At 41.3% G+C, this 19,884-nt stretch overlaps 1 protein-coding gene across 13 annotated transcripts in view; it reads right to left on the bottom strand.

Annotated features, from left to right (window-relative positions):
• Positions 1–19,238, bottom strand: part of mapk8ip3 (mitogen-activated protein kinase 8 interacting protein 3) — a 28,658-nt gene extending 9,420 nt beyond the window's left edge. For 3 of the 13 annotated variants that reach the window (XM_084371523.1, XM_084371522.1, XM_084371529.1), the window contains exons 1-17: positions 18,221–19,238; positions 12,808–12,928; positions 12,250–12,320; positions 11,459–11,550; positions 10,767–10,790; positions 8,502–8,553; positions 7,401–7,632; positions 7,212–7,314; positions 6,758–6,876; positions 5,997–6,008; positions 5,404–5,421; positions 3,572–3,629; positions 3,281–3,433; positions 1,624–1,681; positions 1,329–1,480; positions 781–837; positions 506–676 (exon numbers count right to left, since the gene is read on the bottom strand). In XM_084371523.1, coding sequence (XP_084227649.1) covers positions 506–676; positions 781–837; positions 1,329–1,480; positions 1,624–1,681; positions 3,281–3,433; positions 3,572–3,629; positions 5,404–5,421; positions 5,997–6,008; positions 6,758–6,876; positions 7,212–7,314; positions 7,401–7,632; positions 8,502–8,553; positions 10,767–10,790; positions 11,459–11,550; positions 12,250–12,320; positions 12,808–12,928; positions 18,221–18,526 — 1,799 coding nt within the window. In that variant the 5' untranslated portion in view covers positions 18,527–19,238. Of the gene's footprint in view, positions 1–505; positions 677–780; positions 838–1,328; positions 1,481–1,623; positions 1,682–3,280; positions 3,434–3,571; positions 3,630–5,403; positions 5,422–5,996; positions 6,009–6,757; positions 6,877–7,211; positions 7,315–7,400; positions 7,633–8,405; positions 8,557–10,766; positions 10,791–11,458; positions 11,551–12,249; positions 12,321–12,807; positions 12,929–18,220 lie in introns of all 13 variants that reach the window. The other 10 variants (XM_084371528.1, XM_084371525.1, XM_084371526.1 and 7 more) reach the window with 7 other exon arrangements.
• Between the last annotated feature and the right edge of the window lie 646 nt (positions 19,239–19,884).

The raw sequence follows: 19,884 nt of genomic DNA on the forward strand, positions 1-19,884 counted from the left end.
AGGAAGGAAAATAAAGCAACAGCCGCTGTTACCAGCATAAGTTGAACTAAGATTTTTTCTTGCTCAAGCCAAGCGATGTGTTTGATCGCACCAAATTAAAGATTATGAAACGTTTTTAAATATCTTTAGCGTTTGTGCCTGCAGATGTACAAGAGAAGAAAAACGGAAGAAAAAGTTTGTGCAGTTAGAATTTAAAATAACCTTATCTTTCCAAATCATCTCTTTAATTGTGCAATAGCCATAAAAAGGCTTTACAGTTATGTCCCAATGATTTAGATAAGATAAGATATCTGCTTTAATATATGCATGAAGAGATTTGTCTGCAAGGGAAATGAAGGTATTAACAACCAATCCCAAATGCTGCATACTGGAAAACTACTGGAAGCTTTCTACTCTGCAAGCTGCCACAAGCGAGCAAGCAACCAGGCCGGCAGAGTGAGGGCAGGTAAGGGTGCAGGTTTAGTGTTAAGTGAAGGGATGTAAGCTGGCTGCTGCTGCTGCTCACTCTTCAGGGAAGAACTCCAGTGTGCGGTTAGAGGTGGAGATCTGACACATGGTGTGGCTGCGTCGCTGGGAGAAACCAGCCGGCGAGGGAGACTTGTAGTGGATGTTGACGCTGTAGTACGGCCGCTTGACAGGCGGAGGGCTGGACGATGTGCTGAAGAGACGTGCAAAGCTGGTGGACAGAGGGAGGAGGAGAAGGAAGAGGTTTCATTTGACCAAATTAACTGGGTTTTTTTTGTACTGTAGTAGAAAAGTTTAATAAAAGCAGAATCTCACAACTGCCAGATGGTGGACTTCTTCTTCTCCTGGATTGGAGGACTCTCTCGGGACGCCCTGAGAGCAAGGAGAGGTGTGAGTCGAAGGAAAATGAGACTGAAGTGCTTTTCTTTTGTGGTTCAGTACCTTTTAATGAATTTAGCCACTGTGTCGGGCATTTCTGTGTAATTACACTGCAAACATAGTATTCTTATTCTGTGAGATAATAAGTTTACAAACACAATATTCAGCTTAATACAGATCTTTTTTAGTTGAACTTTGAGCTCGATTTAGGCCTTAATCACACCAATCATTTTAGTATGCTGGGTTTAAACCTGGTTATCTTTAAAACCCTTAAAAAAGGCCAAACAGGAGACAGACCAGATTGAGTAAAAGTTAAGTTGAAGTTAAAACAAGAATCCAAAAATGTCACTGAAAGAATAAAACCAAGAAAAAGTACAACATCACATAATAGCAAATAAATAAAAATAAAAAGTATAAAAGCAATAAATAAGAAAAAGACAGTTTGGCATTACAGTTCTCCATCTCAACTGTAAATCTGTGTGTACCTGATCATTTCTGTCCACCGGACGGCCTCCTGCAGCTCCATCAGTCTCTCTTTGTACTGATTCCTCTCCATCAGCACTCGGGCCATCTCCACCCGGGTGAACCGCCGCCGCTGTGTCATTGTCATGTCGCCGTCCTGCATGGGTGATGAAAACTGGAGGAGAGCATAGAGACATACTTTTGATTACACAAGGTCTGCAAGCACACATTTAGAGACAAAGATGTGCAGCAAATGTGTTAAAAGTCTTTTTGCAGTGTGAGATTCTCACAATGTGCGTCAGAAACAGTTTTACTCACATCATCTCCTCCTTCATCCTTAGAGTCCCGAGATGCACCGAGAGCTTCTGCTCGTAACCTTCATCACAAAAACAAAATGCAGTGTTACACAACCTTTATTTCTGCCTGTGGCTTGTGAACATCTGGACAGAAAGGGTAACCAAGACTGTGAGTCACTGAGGGATCTTTATAGTGCTGGAGCTGCAGTGGGCCTTTGAGCTGCAAATATTTTGAGCTGTCATAGGAGGCAAAGCACAGGTGTTAATAATTAATAAAATCAAGAATGGATAATTTCTAATCAGGTCACAGTGAGCCAGCATGCACAATACCATGACCCTGAAACTGAAGCAGCTAGAAGGAATTCAATAATAATTTATTTAATATCCTCACCTGTGATATTGATCTCAAAAGTCAGATTAATGATGTTCTGAATGTGTCTTGTTTTGTGCTTTTTAATCGAAAGAGATGAATCCTGCAGACTGTCTATCAATTAAACTCACTAAGTGCTTATTATGTTTATGAATAAAGGAAGAGCAAGTGACCCACAGTGTTTCTTATCATGTCAGGATTTTTTTATCCTAAACAACTTTGAAGCTGACAGAAATCAAACTGCCGTCACTATATTCAATTAACTGTATAATCACTTGATAGTTGCATGGTCTCTTGCAGATCGTTTTTGATTATCTTTGCAGTCTTGGCAAAAAAAAACCAACAAAAACTATATCAAGAAACCAGAATAACATCTTGTGTTTTGGTCTTTGAACTCTGTGGAAGAGTGGAAGAGGTATTTTGATCTTCTCTTCTTTCCACCCATCCATCCCAGATGTACTACTGTCGATCTCTTCTCCGACTTAAAACTGTCTTGCCTCAAAACCCTCAAGTGTATCTGAAGTACCTTAAGATTTATTGGCTGTTGTAAAGATGCTGTTGGGCCGCAGGAGCTGTGTCCTGTTGAGTTTTACAATCTCAATTTAGCACTTTATTGCAGCAGAAGTTAGTCTCACATCAGCTTTAACTGCAGGCAAAATGCATCCTCTTCCAACGTGAGCAGCTTCCTCCATAAAGCTGCAACAGTGATGTACGATTATACTATGAAATGATTTGCTCAGCTGTAACACACTGGTGAAAGTTGGGTGAACTGGTGACATTATTGTATCCACAGAAAATAGTGAGAAAGTACTAAAAAAGGACATTATGACAGCGAGCTAATTTAAAATGTATTCTCCTTCAAGGAAAAAAAAAAGGGGCACACTCAGCAGAACACAGAGATCCTCCCGCCACTGACTCAGCTAAGATTACTGAAGGATCAATACAGGAAATTAGAGAAGTTAAAAGTGGCCAAGATGCTGTCTGCGTAATAGAAAAACCCTGGTCTATTTTCAGACTCTGTTTTAATACACAGACAAGTCAACAGTGACCGTTTTTTACGATCACGTTACTGTTCCTCTGTGTCTGTTTTCAGGACGTATTCATTTGTTTGGGTCACTAAGGTTTGGATTACAGCTCAACAGTTAAAGCTAGTAGAGCATGAGACTTCTTGTCCTTATTGCTGTTTATTTAACCTGTGTTTGGCCTGTTTATTGTTGTCTGTAAATGTATTTCTCTTTATATCACCAATCTAAAGGAGCATATTGTCTTCCTTCTCATCATACTCCCATCAGCTTGCTGTTATTTTCACCTCTTGAGCTCTTCCTCCAGCTCCTTGACTCTGGCGTCCACCTTGTTCTTGGACTGCCTCACAGCTTCCAGCTCCTCCCTCAGCACCTCCTGCTCCCCTGACAGCTCATCCACTTTGGCAATGAGGTCATTTTTCACAATGTTTAGAGCATTTCTGTCGAGCAAAGAGCAGAGAGAGCAGGAGGTAAGACATCAGAACTATCTTCAGGAAACTACAAGTGTAGCTTTAAAGACCACACAGACGCACACACACACACACACACATACACACACATTAATCTCTGTCTCTTACTTGGTCTCTAGGAGCTGTTTGTTCTCTGTCAGCAGGTTCTCCACCTCCTTGCCCATCCCTGAAACAGCCACATTCGCATCTGTTACTCTACACACACAATACACCGCATCCAATAATCAATAAACCCATTGATCGATACAATTCTGAGGCATCTCTGCCTGTCAGACCAGCCAGGTTACAGTAAGTGCCTGTTATAAACAAATGATAGAAAGCCTACACAAATGGCCGGTTTGATAAATAAAATGAAAACCAATAAACAGATTATTGATTTAAGCACGCATGTTAACAAGGAAGCCTAATCAGGTTGAAAAGGAAGGTTTGTTGTTAAATTTGTAAAAATGGTTGACTCCTTTGAACATTTTTGTCTTGTGAGAAACAGAGACAGCCAGGAGGAGTTCTGGAGTATCTTACACAGCTAACTGATGAGAACATGTAGACACAGTACAACCATAACATTAAATATCACATCAATATCGATATCAATCAATATCCAGCTCCACAAGTGCACATTATAGTCAGAATTATAGTCAGTTGATCCCTTAACCACAACAGTGTCAATATCATGCTCAACCTGTTAATTTTGTTATCAAATCTTAATCCGTTAATTCTCAGTTAATTCTCTTAATTACTGCCAGACATTAATTGAAATATTTAGGTGCAAGCAGCAAGCACTGTGCAACATTAAGCCAAGCACACACATAGCAACAAACAAAACAACAGCAAAAGGCAACTGTTAATTACAAAAGACTGGTGATGGTTTGTGTGTGTTTTTTGTTTTACAGAGAAAATTATCCTCAGTGAACACTGGATTGAAAAACACTGCAATGTTTTGTGTAGTGATATGTAATCTGACTGCAAATGTGAAAAAAAAACTTGTGTCTACTTCAGGTAACTCGGTCTGGCCATTTTAACTGCAACACTCTGGATGACAAACTGCTAATTTCCACCTTTTACCTAAAATCTATATCTCTTTTGATAAATAACTCATATCTTGGACTTTAAAGGTGTCATTTGTAGAATATGGTCAGAATTTCGAAGGTAGCTTAAAAACATAAAGGGCAGCAAATAACCAGAGTACCAAAAACTGCTGCTCTTTGCTAGCTATCCTTGGCTCGGGCTAGCTAATTAGCTCATGGCTCTGTAAACCATGGAGTCAGTGGTCTGGACTGGGACCTCAGATCACAGGGGGGAGCCCAAACGGATGACGGGGCTCAGTTCAACTGGATTTGGCAGTCTGACGTCAGAGTGAACACAGCTGGACACTGAACTGGGACTGAACACAGCCTCCGAGACCGACTGAGGTCAGTTTGACAACAGAGGATACAGTAAGGAGGCGATTTACAGGGGCTCTGATCAAGGCTATGACTTTATGGATGACAAGACACAGCTTAACATTCTGTTAACAATTAGTTCATTTATTGAATGTTTCAAACTAAATATCTTGCCATATTCTACAAATTATACCTTTAAACGTGGTGAGTAAAGCAGCCTGAAGATTTATCTTTATTTTCTTCAGGGACTTTTAAAGCCAGCTGACGTTGACTCCTGTTGAATCATGTTCACCACAAAGGCTGTTGATCTTGATTCAGATTCCTTCACAGTCGCTTTACCATTACATTACTCTCTAGTAGTGTTTTCCTTCTGAACAAAGAGACATTTTTATTTTAATGCTCTATAAATAGGGAGATCTTCGGTAGGTGAGATGCAAAGGTAAATATAAAGCCACAAGAAAAACAGACACAAAGGAGGAACCAGAGGGACATGAAAGCTGGAGGCCAGGGAATGACATAACAAGCAAATGTGACCGTAAGCGAAGGCAGGGCGTGCCTTACCGAAGAAATCATCGCGGACTGGAGGCAAAAGAAGAAGAATGGAGAAGCCACAGATCAGAGAAGAAGAAAGAGAGGGGCAGGAAGGGAAGAGAGGAGAGAGAGGATGCTGATAAGCATTTATTAATGTGGGTTCGAAGACGAGCAGCAGGGATAAAGAACTAAACATAAAAGCTGCTATCTGGCCTGATATATTCAAACATCATCAGTTTGATTTTAAAGTCTCAGTGAAATAGTGAAATTATATTTTTCCTGTTTGACTATGAGGCTGGCAGGGTCATTGTGAACCATTAGGATATACTGGGCAGTCTGTAAGAGATGTGTATTCTGGTAAAGCTAATTAGATAATTTCACTGTGACTTTAAAGGAATACGAATGCAACAGGTTTACTCTGTGTGAATGGATATTAAGTAGATTTCCAAGCAATAAATGAATCACTATATTTATCAATAATTAAACTAACAGATATGCCACTTTTGTCTATTCTGTTCACACTGGTTGAGATTTATGCTTTAGACTTTAGCTGTGGACTTTGGGGAGTGGAGAGGAGTCGAGAGAGTAAAAGAAAAAAAAACAATGCATGCTCAGATACACACCTGAGAACTCGCCTATGGATGTCACCAGCAGAAGCACATAAAAAGGGGAAAAAAGAAAATCGGTGAGAGGTTAACAGGTGGCCAAGAAGTGGGGTCATTTGTCCCTTTTTTTTCCGTTGTAAAAAAAATTGGGGAAAATGTATCAAAACCCCAAATCAACCTAGTTGTGTTGGCCCAAAACAGACACTGACAATGGACATATTACATATTATAAAAAAATTAGAAGAAGTGTAAAGAAATCTCTTAAAATAACAAATTCAACTTTTAAAAATAAGATCACAACCTTTGAAAAGAGAAAAAAAAATGGTAGAAAAGAAAAGAAATAATAACATTGTATAACACTGCATGAATGGGCAGCTGAGGTTGGGCGTGCAGCCACTGAGGGATTGTATGGAGCTGCTGGCATGACGTGTACTGCAGCCTCAGCCATGCAGGGTAAAATAAAAACAAAAACAGTCAAACAGCTTCACATGGAGCTCCTGCCCTGCCGTAACGCAAAGTAAATACAAATGCTGGCTCTGTGCAACAGGCACATGCATCCACCCTTACTTTGGATCTACACTTAATCTGATATTACTGAGTAATATCACAGATTGGCAGTAGAAGAAGAAGAAGCTTCACTTCCACCAGGAAGATGATAAGCTGCAGTTTCAGGATACCACTAAAGTGAGTTGACGGCAAAATTAGCTTCAACTTCACTGCCAAGCTTCAGGGCTCCAAAAAAAAGTATTTGGGTCGATGAATCTATGTTCTGTTCATACCTAGCAGCTCGGCACCTGCATCCACATCTCCGATGATGTCCGACTTGGCGTCTTTGATCTCGTGGTAGAGAGAGTCGGTGTTGATGCCAAAGGCCTCGTTCACTATGCCCTGCGAGGGGCTGAAACACACATTAGATATAGTCAGACAACAGCAGTGAAAGAGGCAAAATAAAAAGTTCAATTGTGACTTTCACCAGGTAAACAGCAGCAAACTATATGCATCTAAAAACAGCTTTGAAAGGGTTAAAGGGGTACTCAACAAAACCCGACATCCCTTCAGCAAAGAAAAACAACATGATGTTGAATTACCTCAATCAAGTCTTTGCAGGTTGTTTATTACACCAGAGCTGCAACAATAGTATTTGCTGCTTTTCTTTGTCATTCCTAATAGTAAATTAAGAGTCTTTTGAGTTGCTTTTGCTGTACATGTAATGCAGCCGCTTTGTATTTGTACCTGTTTCCTCCTCCATACACTCGGGGGTCCACACACATGTCCAGCTCAGGAGTAGAATCGATGATCTCCTGAAACTCTGACCACTCATCACTACTTCCCATTCCTATGAAAACATGACGGAGACACCATAGAGTTACATTTCAGCTGTACCTTTAGAAGACTGAAAACATTTCAGTAACATCTTCTTACCAATGCTGACATTCCTGGTCTCCTGGCAAACCTGCACCTCCATATTCCGGCTGAGCCGCTTGGCACTTTTCCTGCGGTTCCCGGGCCGCACGGCATCAAACTCAGCGTTTGGGAGGAAGCCCTCGTTGATGGGGGTGACCGTGGCGGAGGGGACGGAGGAGGTGGGTGTGTTGGACTTGCTTCCCGTGCTGCTGGGTGTGGCCGCCACTGAGTCGGACTCTGATCCATCCTCCTTAATGTTTAGTGGTGACATGAGACGAGAACATGGGAACAAGAGACAATCAGCATTATACGAGCGTCACATAGTGGAGGCAGACTTTTTACCTATAACACCTGCACAACTCGTTGTATTTCTGCTAGTCAGATAGAGTCAACTATGACTTTACTTTCTTAAAAGCAGCTCCATGTTTTGTGGTACAACTTTAGTTATTTTTGTCTTCATATTCTCATTATAATTAACACATGATGTAATATCACATAACATTTAGGCTATAACTCCTAAAATGTGCACTTTAACCTGCATGTATGCTCTCAGGAGCTGAACAACAGCAGATGCCACAACAAGAATCAAAACACTGTCCTCTGTTCCCTCTTACCTTTGCTGTTTCTTTCACTGATGCTATGAAATTATGAGTAGCATACTTTTTCTTTAAAGGGACATTTGGAAACACTTAATGCACAATTAAACTAAAAGATGAGGACGTATGGTAGAAGCTCCATGATCTCACAGTAAAATAATCACAGTTATAAAGAAAACTCCATGGAAAAACAATATGGACCCCTGCTTGCTTGAGTCAACATTTACACCTAACAAATTGGACTTTTAAGATTTACAGTGTAATAAAACTAGTTTCCTCTAGAGCGACACAAGCAGGCGTGAGGGGGTAGGTGGTCCATGTGGGCGTGGCTAGCGGGACGGGCAGCAGTAAGGCTGCCCCTCCCTCCTTCCACACCCCAGGTTGCGGTTGTGGTCGTGGAGGAGGACAGATCCACTGTCCGTCCCACCTGATAGGCGGAGCAGAAGGTAGACTGGCCGAGCTCGCTGACCTGCCAGATGTCCTTCCCGGGCATCATCCTAGCCCCCCCGAGACCCCCACGTACCATGCCCTCGACGTTGGGGTAGAGGCTCAATGACGGCGGCCGCTCCGCTTTGCTGCTGGCAGAAAGGACACAGAGAAAAGTGGATTCTTAGGTGAGACTGATTATTGATTACTCATTTATTGTATTTAGTACAGTTTTCTTGTCCAGGCAACCTGGCATGCATTAGATGCAAGGTGCAAAACAACCTGGTCGATATTTCAACATAATGTTGAAACCAGTGGTGGAACAAGTTTTCAAATCCTTTACTCCTTTAAAAGTAGAAATACCATGGTCTGAAAATACTCCATTACAGGTAAAAGCTGAAAAATCAAAAGTAAAAGTACTTATTATACAGAATGGCTCCTTTAAAGTGTCATAAATTATTGTATCATTATTCTGCTTTTATCACTAACAAATACAATTTAATGTTGAGTTTCATCAATGTGGAGCTCATTTTACATACTTTGTATACTACTGGGTAGTACAGTACTACATTATGTCATATAGGAATATCATGTTTTTTTATGTTAAAAGTAACTAGTAACTGTAAGTGTAAAATAAATGAACTGGAGTAAACAATACATTTCCCCCAGAAATGTAATGGAGTAGAAGTATAAAGTATCATGGAATGGTACAGTACTAGAGTAAATGTACTTTATTACATTCCACTACAGGTTGAATAACAGTTCAACATGTCTCTTCTTTGCTTTCTTGCTGAGGGTTAGATGAGAAGATTGACGCCACTCTTATGTCTGCACAGTAAATATGAAGCTACAACCAGCAGCTGGCTAGCTCATCCTAGCCCAGGAGATATTTAGTGTGCAGACATGAGCGTGGTGTCAATCTTCTTATCTAACTCTTAGCAAAAGTGAAAAAAACTGTATGTTTTTACTCAAGCACCCAGAAGAAACAAATACATACATGACTCCACAAAGAAACAGCGAATGCTTGCGATGAAACCCACATCCTGACATATTAAAATTGAGTAGTAAGGAAATAAAACACGACAGGGATAGGGATATTAGGGTAAAGGCAAAACTGCTCATTAACAAGCCTGACAACTAGAAGCAACAAGGGCTTTGAAGGCATGCAGTCCAGTCCACACACATTTTTCTCAAAAGCTTTTCTTAATTTAAAAGGAAAACTGATGCAAGTCATTCAAAGCATTAACATAGGCAACAACAGGTAGAAAACTCAACACAGGGTTACATTATAAGGAAAACCACAACTATCTGATTTAGGGCTGCACCCAACGATTCAAAGCTCTGAAGCTTCATTCATAGCGGTGACATTCGATTAAAGATGAGCCTACACTAACGTTATTAGCATTAAACTATTTCTAGAATTAGATTCTAGCGTGATTCTTGTGCAATCCAAACATTTCCAGTAACAAAAGATAGACAAAATCATTTCCAAAATGTACAACTTATTATTTATCTGAGGAAATATTCAACTTCAATCCATATTTGTTGGCATTTCGCCTATAAAAAAACCCTTTTTCACTGCAGTCAAAGAACTGTGTGCTCCCACTCGCTGCACACAAAGGGAAACCATGAATTATATTTGAATAATAGCCATAATAACAAAAAAGACCTATTCCGGCTCTACCAATATTAGTTTTCAAAGTATTTTGACATTTTTTTAGGGAGATGATGTCGTATAATAAAGCAACAGAAATAATGGCCTTCAGTACAGCCCAATCAGGATCATATACAAGGTATTCATTTAATGTACTGTACAGGAATTAGTTCCTTGTAAGCCTGATTAGCTAAGCGAAGACTTTGGACCATATGAACAACAGAGACTGTAACTGTCTCTGCAGGCATCCACATCTACTTATATCTGCTACTCTACGAAACATCAGACATGTACAGACTTAATTCCTACAAAAAAAAGAACTGCAGAATTTCTCCAGTTTCTTCTTTGCTTAATTTTAATCTATATAACTGACTCCACTTTGCATATTATAATGGTTTCACGTTTGGAAGAGAGACAGGCAACACAAGCAGAGCAAGCAGACAGACACTGGCAACTCATGAGGGAGAAAGAGGAGAAGGTAGATGGAGCAAACTGTTCATCATGAGCTCTGAACCATTCCTTATATCATTCTTCATTGTTAAACGCAACATTATTGATGCATTCAAGATAATATATTGTCACAGGCATCAATAATTGATAAAGTACACGCGTAAGGGAATACTATGAAGTCAAAGCAGGCCGGTTTAGACGGCGGAGCTGAGGGAGGGAGGAGGTGTGGAGGCAGCTGTGGGACCTTGTTGGATTTACCTTTTCCTCCATGTGTGGCGATGACTGTGCAAACAGCAGCACAGAGAGCAAGCCAGCAAGACAGACAGACACCGATTAGAGAAAGACAGAAGACAGAAACATGCCATGACACATGAAAACACACAAAACTCACATTCTGCACTTTTGGGGATTGTCTTAATTTACAACCACTTCAACAGTTTGTTAATCTATCCTAACACAAACCATCGAGAGCTAACACTGGACTCATTCAGGAAGATGTGTAGGACTAGGATGTCTTTGTATCAACAGTGTAGCTCACTATATATTTAAGATACTGTGGTATATTGTACATGTTGCAGGAGGCGACTAATCTGCAGTTCAGCTACAGAAGCGGCACCAGATGTCCCACTCCTCGTCTCGCTTCATGCTCAACTGGCAAAATATCTCCAAACTCTCTTTTTTTCTAATTTCCCACAAGACTCATAATGGCTGCCAGGCTTCCTTGTACACTTCCTGTCCTCTCCTGTCAGTGGGAAGTACCAGCTGTTCATCATGGCTGCTGACAAACAAGTACCAGCGTCAACACAATGAGCGTGTCGACACGTGAAAAGCCTAACATGTTCAGGACAAAACACAAAACATCAGCAACAAGACGATGGATTGGATGAATGTTAGGATTAAAGATAAACGCGCGACCCCTGACACACGGACACACGCACACAACGACTCACGTTCGTCCACAGCCGGGGCCTTCTGATTGGCTGTTGCTCCCAGCCTGCTGCATTTTGGACCGCTCTATGTGCTCGACGTACGTCTGAATCATCTGTGAACCACGAGGACAAGAAAAGATGTGAGAAAAAACTTGTCACTTGTCGTTAAAACATGAGAGTAAATGAGGTGCATGTAAGGATTAGAGTGATTTAATTACAAAATCTATAATCTACCAAATGTTGGATAACTGTTGGAAAATATTCTGTGAACCAAAATCAGATTGTGAGATTAAAATGCTCAAAGGACCATGCTGGGGCTTTTGCATATTGTTGTTTATTTACTACAAATCACATAAGACTTATTTGAATGCTGCCCACTTTTTAATGCACACGCCTTGTGTTCAATTGTGTTTCTCTACATTCCAGGCAGCCATTGTTTTTGCAGAAACCAACAGCTGACAGAGAGGTAGGATAAAACATTAGCATGTAAAACAACATTGCATGGATTTGATGAAATAGTCTGCGGTGGCCCCGATGTAAAATCTATGTAAAATCAGTAAAGAAATGGGCCAAAAGCAAAGCGTTATGCTCCTTTACCACATTTCTGCTCCTACCTAAAGTCTCTTTTGCACTATAACTGCCACGTTACAATGATACTGCATTGAGGTCATGCCTGGAGCATTCGAGAGTGATAATGTCAACAATCTAGTCGGTGTGTCAGATGTTGGAGGTATAGATTTGAACTGTAAGAAATGATTTTACAAATTAAAGGTTTTGGGACTCCAGTTGAAAAACTGTTGGGCTGATCTTACCTCAGTGTGACGCTGGTGCAGAGCGTTGTATTCTTTCTTCATGTCGGATTCTCGCTCCTCCAACCGAGTGACTGAGAGACAGAGAGAGAGAAGTTAAAATTGTTGGAGCAAGGAGAAAAAAAGTAATGGATTCAAATGCTGTAATCCTTTACAAATGACTAATTCACTATATAACTTGTCACCAATTAAACACGAGGGCTTTGACAATGAAATATAATTTCCCGACAGTTGAATGAGGTATAGCAACGCCAAGAGGTTTTGTTGCTCGCTAAAATACTGGATTAAACATTAGTTATTTAGCTATTTGGGTCTAAACTCCACTGTAAATCCTGACAAAAATAAACATCAAGAAAAAGGCCAAGTGCAGATGGCAAGAATACAAAACCAAACAGCCAATCAAACATGTGCGCCAAGATTCAAAAGGTACTGACAAGTAACAAAAGCAAGCCAGGGTTTCAGCTCCTGAGCTTTATTGTTTCTTTATCTTGTATCTGAAGGAAAACAGCTGGAAAGCTGCATGTTCAACATGTTAAGCTCTTGATAAGGTTGTCCACTCACTCTGGTCAGAATAGTTCTTTGTCTTGAGCTCCAGCTGTTTCCCCTGCAGCTCCAGGAAGTCCACCTGCACCTGCAGGTCCTTCTTCTCCGCTTCCAACGCATCCTCGAATTCAATGAATTTCTGATGGAAGACACATAGACAAAAATCTGGTTTTAACACAGCTGGAAATACATTCAACTGAGACTCAGATAACTCTGCATGTGGTCAATACACAATGTTGTCCTGTGATTATTTTTTATCACCTTTCAGTGACTGTTTTGAATTTGCAGTCTCCTGCATAAATCAAAAACAGTGTTTAGGTGAGAAACATGTTGTATTCAAAGGCTCTGTCTTTTACAAAAAGGTTGCAGTTTGTCAGCAGCTCTTTAAAATACCTCTGTTGGTCTGACAATGTACACATAAACTCGTTACTGAGGAACTAGAACAGGCAAACACAGAGTTGCCTGCTTCTCCAATACACTTCCTGTTTGGGTATTTTTTTTCTAAAGCTGTTCACAATGACGTCCTTTTTTCAGTGCAGCAAGTTCACAAAGTCTTAATACTGTAATCCCTCCGACTGCCGGGAGACCACTGAGCCAGGAGTATGCAGCAGATACACACATAACAGAAAGCAGCTGCTACAGTATGTGACCTACAGCTTGATACGACAGCTACTACTGATATCTAACACTGTGAAGAACAACAATTCTGACTTGTTTGTCGGATGCAGAGTGGATTTTAGCAGGAAAATGAACCAATTAGTCATTTCAGCTACAGAGCAGAGGAGAGAACTGAAATGCTGCAGAGACGCTACGCTTCTTGCGAGATCATTTAAAAAGACAAGCTTCAAAATAATAACAAAAAATGTGACTCAGTAAAGGTGAATATATCAACTACCAAGCTGAATGAACGCCTTTTTTTTAATAACCTTTGCTACAAATATAAGAATATAAAATCTCATGTGCACTATCCTTTTTTTTGTGCTTGGTACTTTTTATCCTTTTGCTGTGGTATCACTGTTTGATAGTAGTTTTGCATTGAAGAACAGTGGTTCTACTTTCAGAGCAGCAGACTACAGCGTCACGAAATAATATCCTTCCTCCTCTCTCCTTGGATTGGGAACAGCACGACAGTAACGCCCTTCAAGCACACTCGTCTATCCACTACTGACACCTAACCTCTCCAATCTCCAGAGTATTTGCTATTAAAATGCAGTATGTAGTGGTTTGGTGACCGGAGACTTAGAAAACATAGTGCTGCTTTATAAAAGGACAGCGTATGGATTTATGGGCAGGAATGTTGTGTTTTAATACATTAGTTCGCTTTCCTGACAAACTGTAGCTAAGTGCGTTTGACTGCAATGTGGTCACACTTCCAACCATTTACACTTTCTAAGCAAACACTGACAGTAGCATGAAAACAATAGCATGCAGCACAATATGAACTCTGTATTTGCTTGTGATTAGTATAAAACCTTGAGGAAAGGTTGATTTGAGATGTCCAATCTGCGATCATTGCTTTTGTCTTTAACCGACTAAAGCAAACAGAAGGTGATAAGTGTTTGGTCTGGTAACGCAAAGATGATCAATCTTTTACTGTGATCACACAGTAGTGATACACAGTGACGGATCATTCCTATGCTACAAAATGGCTGAATTTGTTAACTTCACCTTAAGAGCTGTAATCTTGGATGTCTTGGTGAGGGCTATACAAGCAGACAGGGAGTTGTGGCTTTGTTTACCATTAGCCAGAGCCTAATAACCTTGTAATCTGAGCTGCTTTTTGCTGTGTCTTGCAGAGAGAGGCTGTGTTATTGTTTTCCTCAGGCTCTGATATTCTCTCTCTCGCTGCCTTTTCTTCTTATTAGCCTTTGCCTCTGTCCGATCGGGACTGTGCGTTTACTCTCTCATTCTGCAGCTTTCTAAACCCCAGTCTGTGTCTTTCTCTCTATTGTTGTTCTGTCTCTGCTCCTCATAAGCACAAATCAGGTTACAGTGCCAGGCTCCCTCAGTGTGCTCTGTGCACTATTGATTTTCTGTGATCTCCCACCCACCGCACGTCATCCCATCCCCCATTACACCCCTCTGATAGTCAGAAAATAGTCTGTTTATTTGTTCCAATCAAATGTGTCACCTCATTTGAACACAAACGTAAATCGGCTTCTTCGGCTTGCTGCAAATGATCTTTCAGTCCTGTGGATGACTGTATCAGTCTGAATTGGTTAATAACTACTTTGAAAAATACTATAAATAAGGCTGATGCTTAACAATTAATAGGTGTAGGATTGTTATGGAAGATAGCTTTTTACAGAAACTACGAGATAACATCTCCATATAAGGTCATGGTAAATTTGATACACTGAAATCTTTTTTTTTTTTTTTAAATATCCATGTATCATTATTTCATTTTTACTGGCATGTGTTATCTGTTAGTAGATTGTTATGTCGGGATGTAACACATTGTGGTTGTGTGTTTCCCACCTCGGATGCTGTACGGCTGTCTCCTTAGTTATATTGAGGATGGCCTGATGGAACATCTGGGACCTCTATGGAAATAAGTCCTGGACTTTGTCGTAATATCCCTGACAATGTCTCGAAGTGAAGAATACCACTACATGTACGCTTGTTAGACTACTGAGCAAAGTACTGCTTCAGTGAACTGTTTGACAGTCAGCAGAAGAAAAGCCAGCCGCTCCCCTGCGTCAGTGTGCTGGCACACTTTCCGAAACCTTCCCTGGATACAGAAAATGAAAGCTGCTGTAGATGTTGTCATCAATTTTAGCTAACTTCCTGTTTATTGTTTTGCAGTTAGCAATCCCCTGATCTCTGTGTGTCACCCGAGCAGACAGGACCGCCTCTTAATGGACTTCTCTGTCCTGATTGGATAAAGTGGGCAGGGATACCAAAAAGAAGTGCTGCAGCTAACAGCTGTTTTCAATATTGATTATTTTCACTTGAAAATGACCGAAACAGAACTAATTTTCTTCAATCGACTAATTCATTAATTAACTAATCATTGCAGCTCTAGTTAACAGATTTACACTTGTCTCGTGAAAAGAGTTGCTGGATCAGACAATGAAATGTGTTGCAGCGTCTAACTGGAATGAAAAATTTTGTTTTTAAGACTATGTGGAAAAATGCAAATGCATGTTTTATAATTAAGAGTTTTGATGTATTGAGATACATTCACTACGGATATACTGCTGTTTTTTGTGCAGCACTTGAAGGTGCATGGTTTTGTTTTCTATTTTCTCTTCATTGTTAAGTAATCATACAAATACTTTAAGTTTCAGTTTTGGTATCAATGTGAAAAAAATAAATGAAAAAATGTGACTGGACTTGTTTCCATCTTTCAATTAAAACAATGGCCTCAGCTGGCTCAGTGCCTCCTGTTACCTGCAGTACCTGTTCAAGTACCAATACTCACAATGCAACCACATCTTTACGATAAATGATGTAGTTTTTTGTTATAGGCTTAAATATGACAACACTGACGTTTTACTATGAACCAGCGAGTCTTCTCTCAATTAACAGCTTACAGTGAAAACAAACTAGAAAAGCGTCATGGGGAGAAAACACAGCGGAGCGAACAGATGATGAAACAGACTAAAAGCTGAGCTAAGCTGATACTAGCAGGGCTGCCAGTGATATGCTGAGGCCTCTTTGGATGGGAGGAGGATTAAAGTTGCTTTATGGTCGCCTGCTGGATCCCACGGCTGCTGTGACACAGGTCAGAGAAAGACAGAGGGGTGAAAAAAAAAGATTTGCCGGAGGTGGAGTCTGGCCCGTAACGTGATAGCTCCATATTGATGTCCACTTGTTGTTTGTGTCCTCGTTCTCGCTGCGTTTTCGAGTGAAAACGCCCACTGAGACTCATGCTTACAACACCCTTCATCTGTCAAAGCCTCGCTGACTGTCACCACATACTGCATATACGCTATCATGTCCTTTGCATATTGTATGGTTATGTATTTGCATGAGACTACAGCTGTGCTGTGTGGAAGCTCGGGTGTTATAACAGAAAAACATAAACTAACATCTTCTTACTGTGAAAACAGAAATGTGTTTGTCACTGTTGTTAGCTCTAGCATCAGTATTTAGGGTGTAGGAAGCACAGTTAGTTGTGGTAATAATGGTGGTAGAAGTAGCAGTTGTGACAGTAACACCTGTAATTGTGAAAACTGAGATAGGTCCAGTAATTTAATAGAAGTGGAAGCAGACTTTGTAGTAGTATGAGCAGTTGTTGTAGTGGAAAAGCTTCATGCTGTTATTCAGGCATATAACTGTGTTGCTGTGACAGTCTGGACTAACCTTAGTTTAACCCTTCAGTACTGTTCCCTTGCATGTACTTGTGTTTGACAGCCCTCGTGCTGTAGATATTTACTCTAGTTCCTAAAGAAACATTCCTTTGTCTGTGACATCGTGACTGTATATTGACCTCGAGGTCTCGGCTGAAACGGTACGTTATCAGGTCAATGTCCATGAAACCACATTAGATAAACTCTGCTGCTCCTCCAGCTGTGAGGTATTTTACTTCATGCTTTTACTTTGTACTGATGTCGGAACTAGACCTACGTTCTTCCAGTGATGAAATGTAACTAAGTAGATTTACTCAAGCTACTGGGATACTTGTCCGTGTTATCTGTAGTTGTGTTCAGTGGTGGCAGGGGGTACATCATCGTATTTGGTCCATGTCCATCCCTGTCTGTCTTAGTTTTGGTTTTGGTTTGCTATAATTGATTGCAGCACTTTTGTTTGTATTTAGTTATTTGATTATAACTAAAGGCCACTGGGCCTTCTGCTTGTTTGTGTTTCGTTTTTTGTTTCATTTTATTATCTAGATTACAAAATTCAATATCCTATTCTATCCAGCTGTGGTGGTCCACCTCTCCTGGATGAATGTAGAGGAAACACTGCTTGTAATTCACTTGAGTATTTCCATTTTCTACAGCTTCAAACTTCTACTCCGCTACATTTTGGAGTCACATATTGTACTTTTTAACCACTATATCTATTTAGCAACTTTAGTTATTAGTTACTTTGCAGACTGCATGCTGCGTCAGATTCCAATAATCAGAAAAATGCTGAATATTGGATCAAATAATTGGCCAAGGCCGGTCATCAGTGGAGCCATAATGAGGACATCTTTATTTGGGTACTTCACAAGCAGCTCTACTATTGTTGTATGATTCACTTCAGAGTTATTGTTTTTTATTAGGGTTACACTATTTTTAACAGCTTGTTAGAAAACAGTGTGGACAATGTGTCAGCAGCACAGTGAGGCTAAAATAAGCTCAGCAGTCTCATGTCACAGGCCTAAAACATGAGTCACATGTCTGATGAAACCTCCCGTTCAGACCGTGACTGTGAAGGAAGCACCATGAAGCTGGCTGTGATGATTAGAGGCCCGGGCAGAGCCGGGTGGATCACTCACCTCCTCCGCCTGCTTGCGCAGCGCTTTCTCCCTTTCGTACTGGGTGATGAGCTGCTCGTTGTCCTCCTTCAGCAGCTCCAGCTCCACTTCGTGCTCCTGGTTCTCCGTCAGCACCGCGTCCAGGTTCTCCAGGACGTTCACCACCAGCGGCATCAGCTCCTTCACCACCTCCTCGTCGTAGCTGCGGATGAGCCGCTCGAACTCCCGGTAGATGCTGTTGGCCAAGCCCGACACCCGCTCCGACATCACGGAGCCGGAGCCGTAGTCGTCCTGGTAGACCACCTCGTCTATCTGCAGCTCCATCATCTTGGCAGCTGGAGCCGGCTTGTGTTTTCCAGATGAGGAGGCTGCGCTCACACAGTTTTCAGGCCTGTAAGGCGAGACTGTCACAAGGTCTGGATCCTCAGCAGCAGAAAAAGGGGGACATTTAATCAGTCTTTCCTCTAATAAAGAAAACTTATGCCATTTTGCAGCAGCGCCGATGCACTTAAGTAAAACAGGCTGTTGCTGTGGGTGTAACCTTGAGCTCGAATATAGACTCTAATGTTTTGATGTAAAGAGGGCCCCCTCCTCTTCCACCACCAGCCCGATGTATCGCCTCCAGACGCGGCCCAGCTAGTGCTCTCCTCCCGCGGGGAGCATCTGATCCGGGGAGCAGTGGATGAGCAGCGGGCCGGCCTGTGGATCGGCCCTCGTTGAGTCCATGCCGAGGAACGAAATGCCTTCGTCGATGATATTGCACCTGCCTCTCAGCAGCAGCCGCAGCCATGGACCCCAGCCATTACTGGCAGGGGAAATAAATAAATTAATAAATAAATAGGTAAATAAATAATCTAACGCTCCCGATCCCCGCCGACGCCCGATCCGCCACTATAATATCGTTTGTCCCATGTTTCGTTCCCCTCTCCGGCGGGCCGCCGATGCTGCTGGCCAGGCTCGGGCGTTGATGGTGATGTCTCCCTATGGGAGAGGCTCTCCCTGCTGTTCAGATGGAGGAGCCAGCTGACCGACTCTGGCTGACGTCACACCGTCTGCATTGAGCAAGCGGCCTCACTGCGTCAAGTCAGACAGACCATACCGGAAGTCGGCGTCACGATTTCAAAGTAAAGCCAGAAACTTGAATTTTATGATAGGGTAAATACTGATAAACACTGACATTAAATGACACATTCCTTTAATCTCAAATATGATAACTAAAAAGGAACATTTTTACACATTAAAAGGTCAGTTTAGTTGTCACTAGGAGTACTAGGCCTACTCATCCTATGAAAAAAGTAGTAAAATGTCCTCTGGGGCTCTGGTGGAAGCTTTCAAACGTCTGAGGAAAAATAATTGTGATGTTTTCATCCTGTTTCAGTTTTGGTAAGGAGAATACACATCATAACAAAGCCTGTGTCACAAATTGAGGGTGTGGAGTTTGAAACACGTGGGCAATTTCCGGACAGGGAGGGTCAAACAAAACAATGCCATCGGTGGCATTATGGGAAATGTAGGATTCAGTGATTCTGAAGCTTGAATCATCATAGGAACTTGAAATAAGGATAGACCTGTCTCACCCTCTGCTCCTTCAATTTTGACCATTCTTTTTGTAATATCTCTTTTTTGTCTCCCAATTTAATTGAAGTGCAATTCTTAATTGCTAGAGTAGCTCCTTTAATACAAAC

This window comes from Pagrus pagrus, assembly GCF_965226575.1.
Source record: "Pagrus pagrus genome assembly, chromosome: 13".
NCBI classification, from domain to species: domain Eukaryota; kingdom Metazoa; phylum Chordata; class Actinopteri; order Spariformes; family Sparidae; genus Pagrus; species Pagrus pagrus.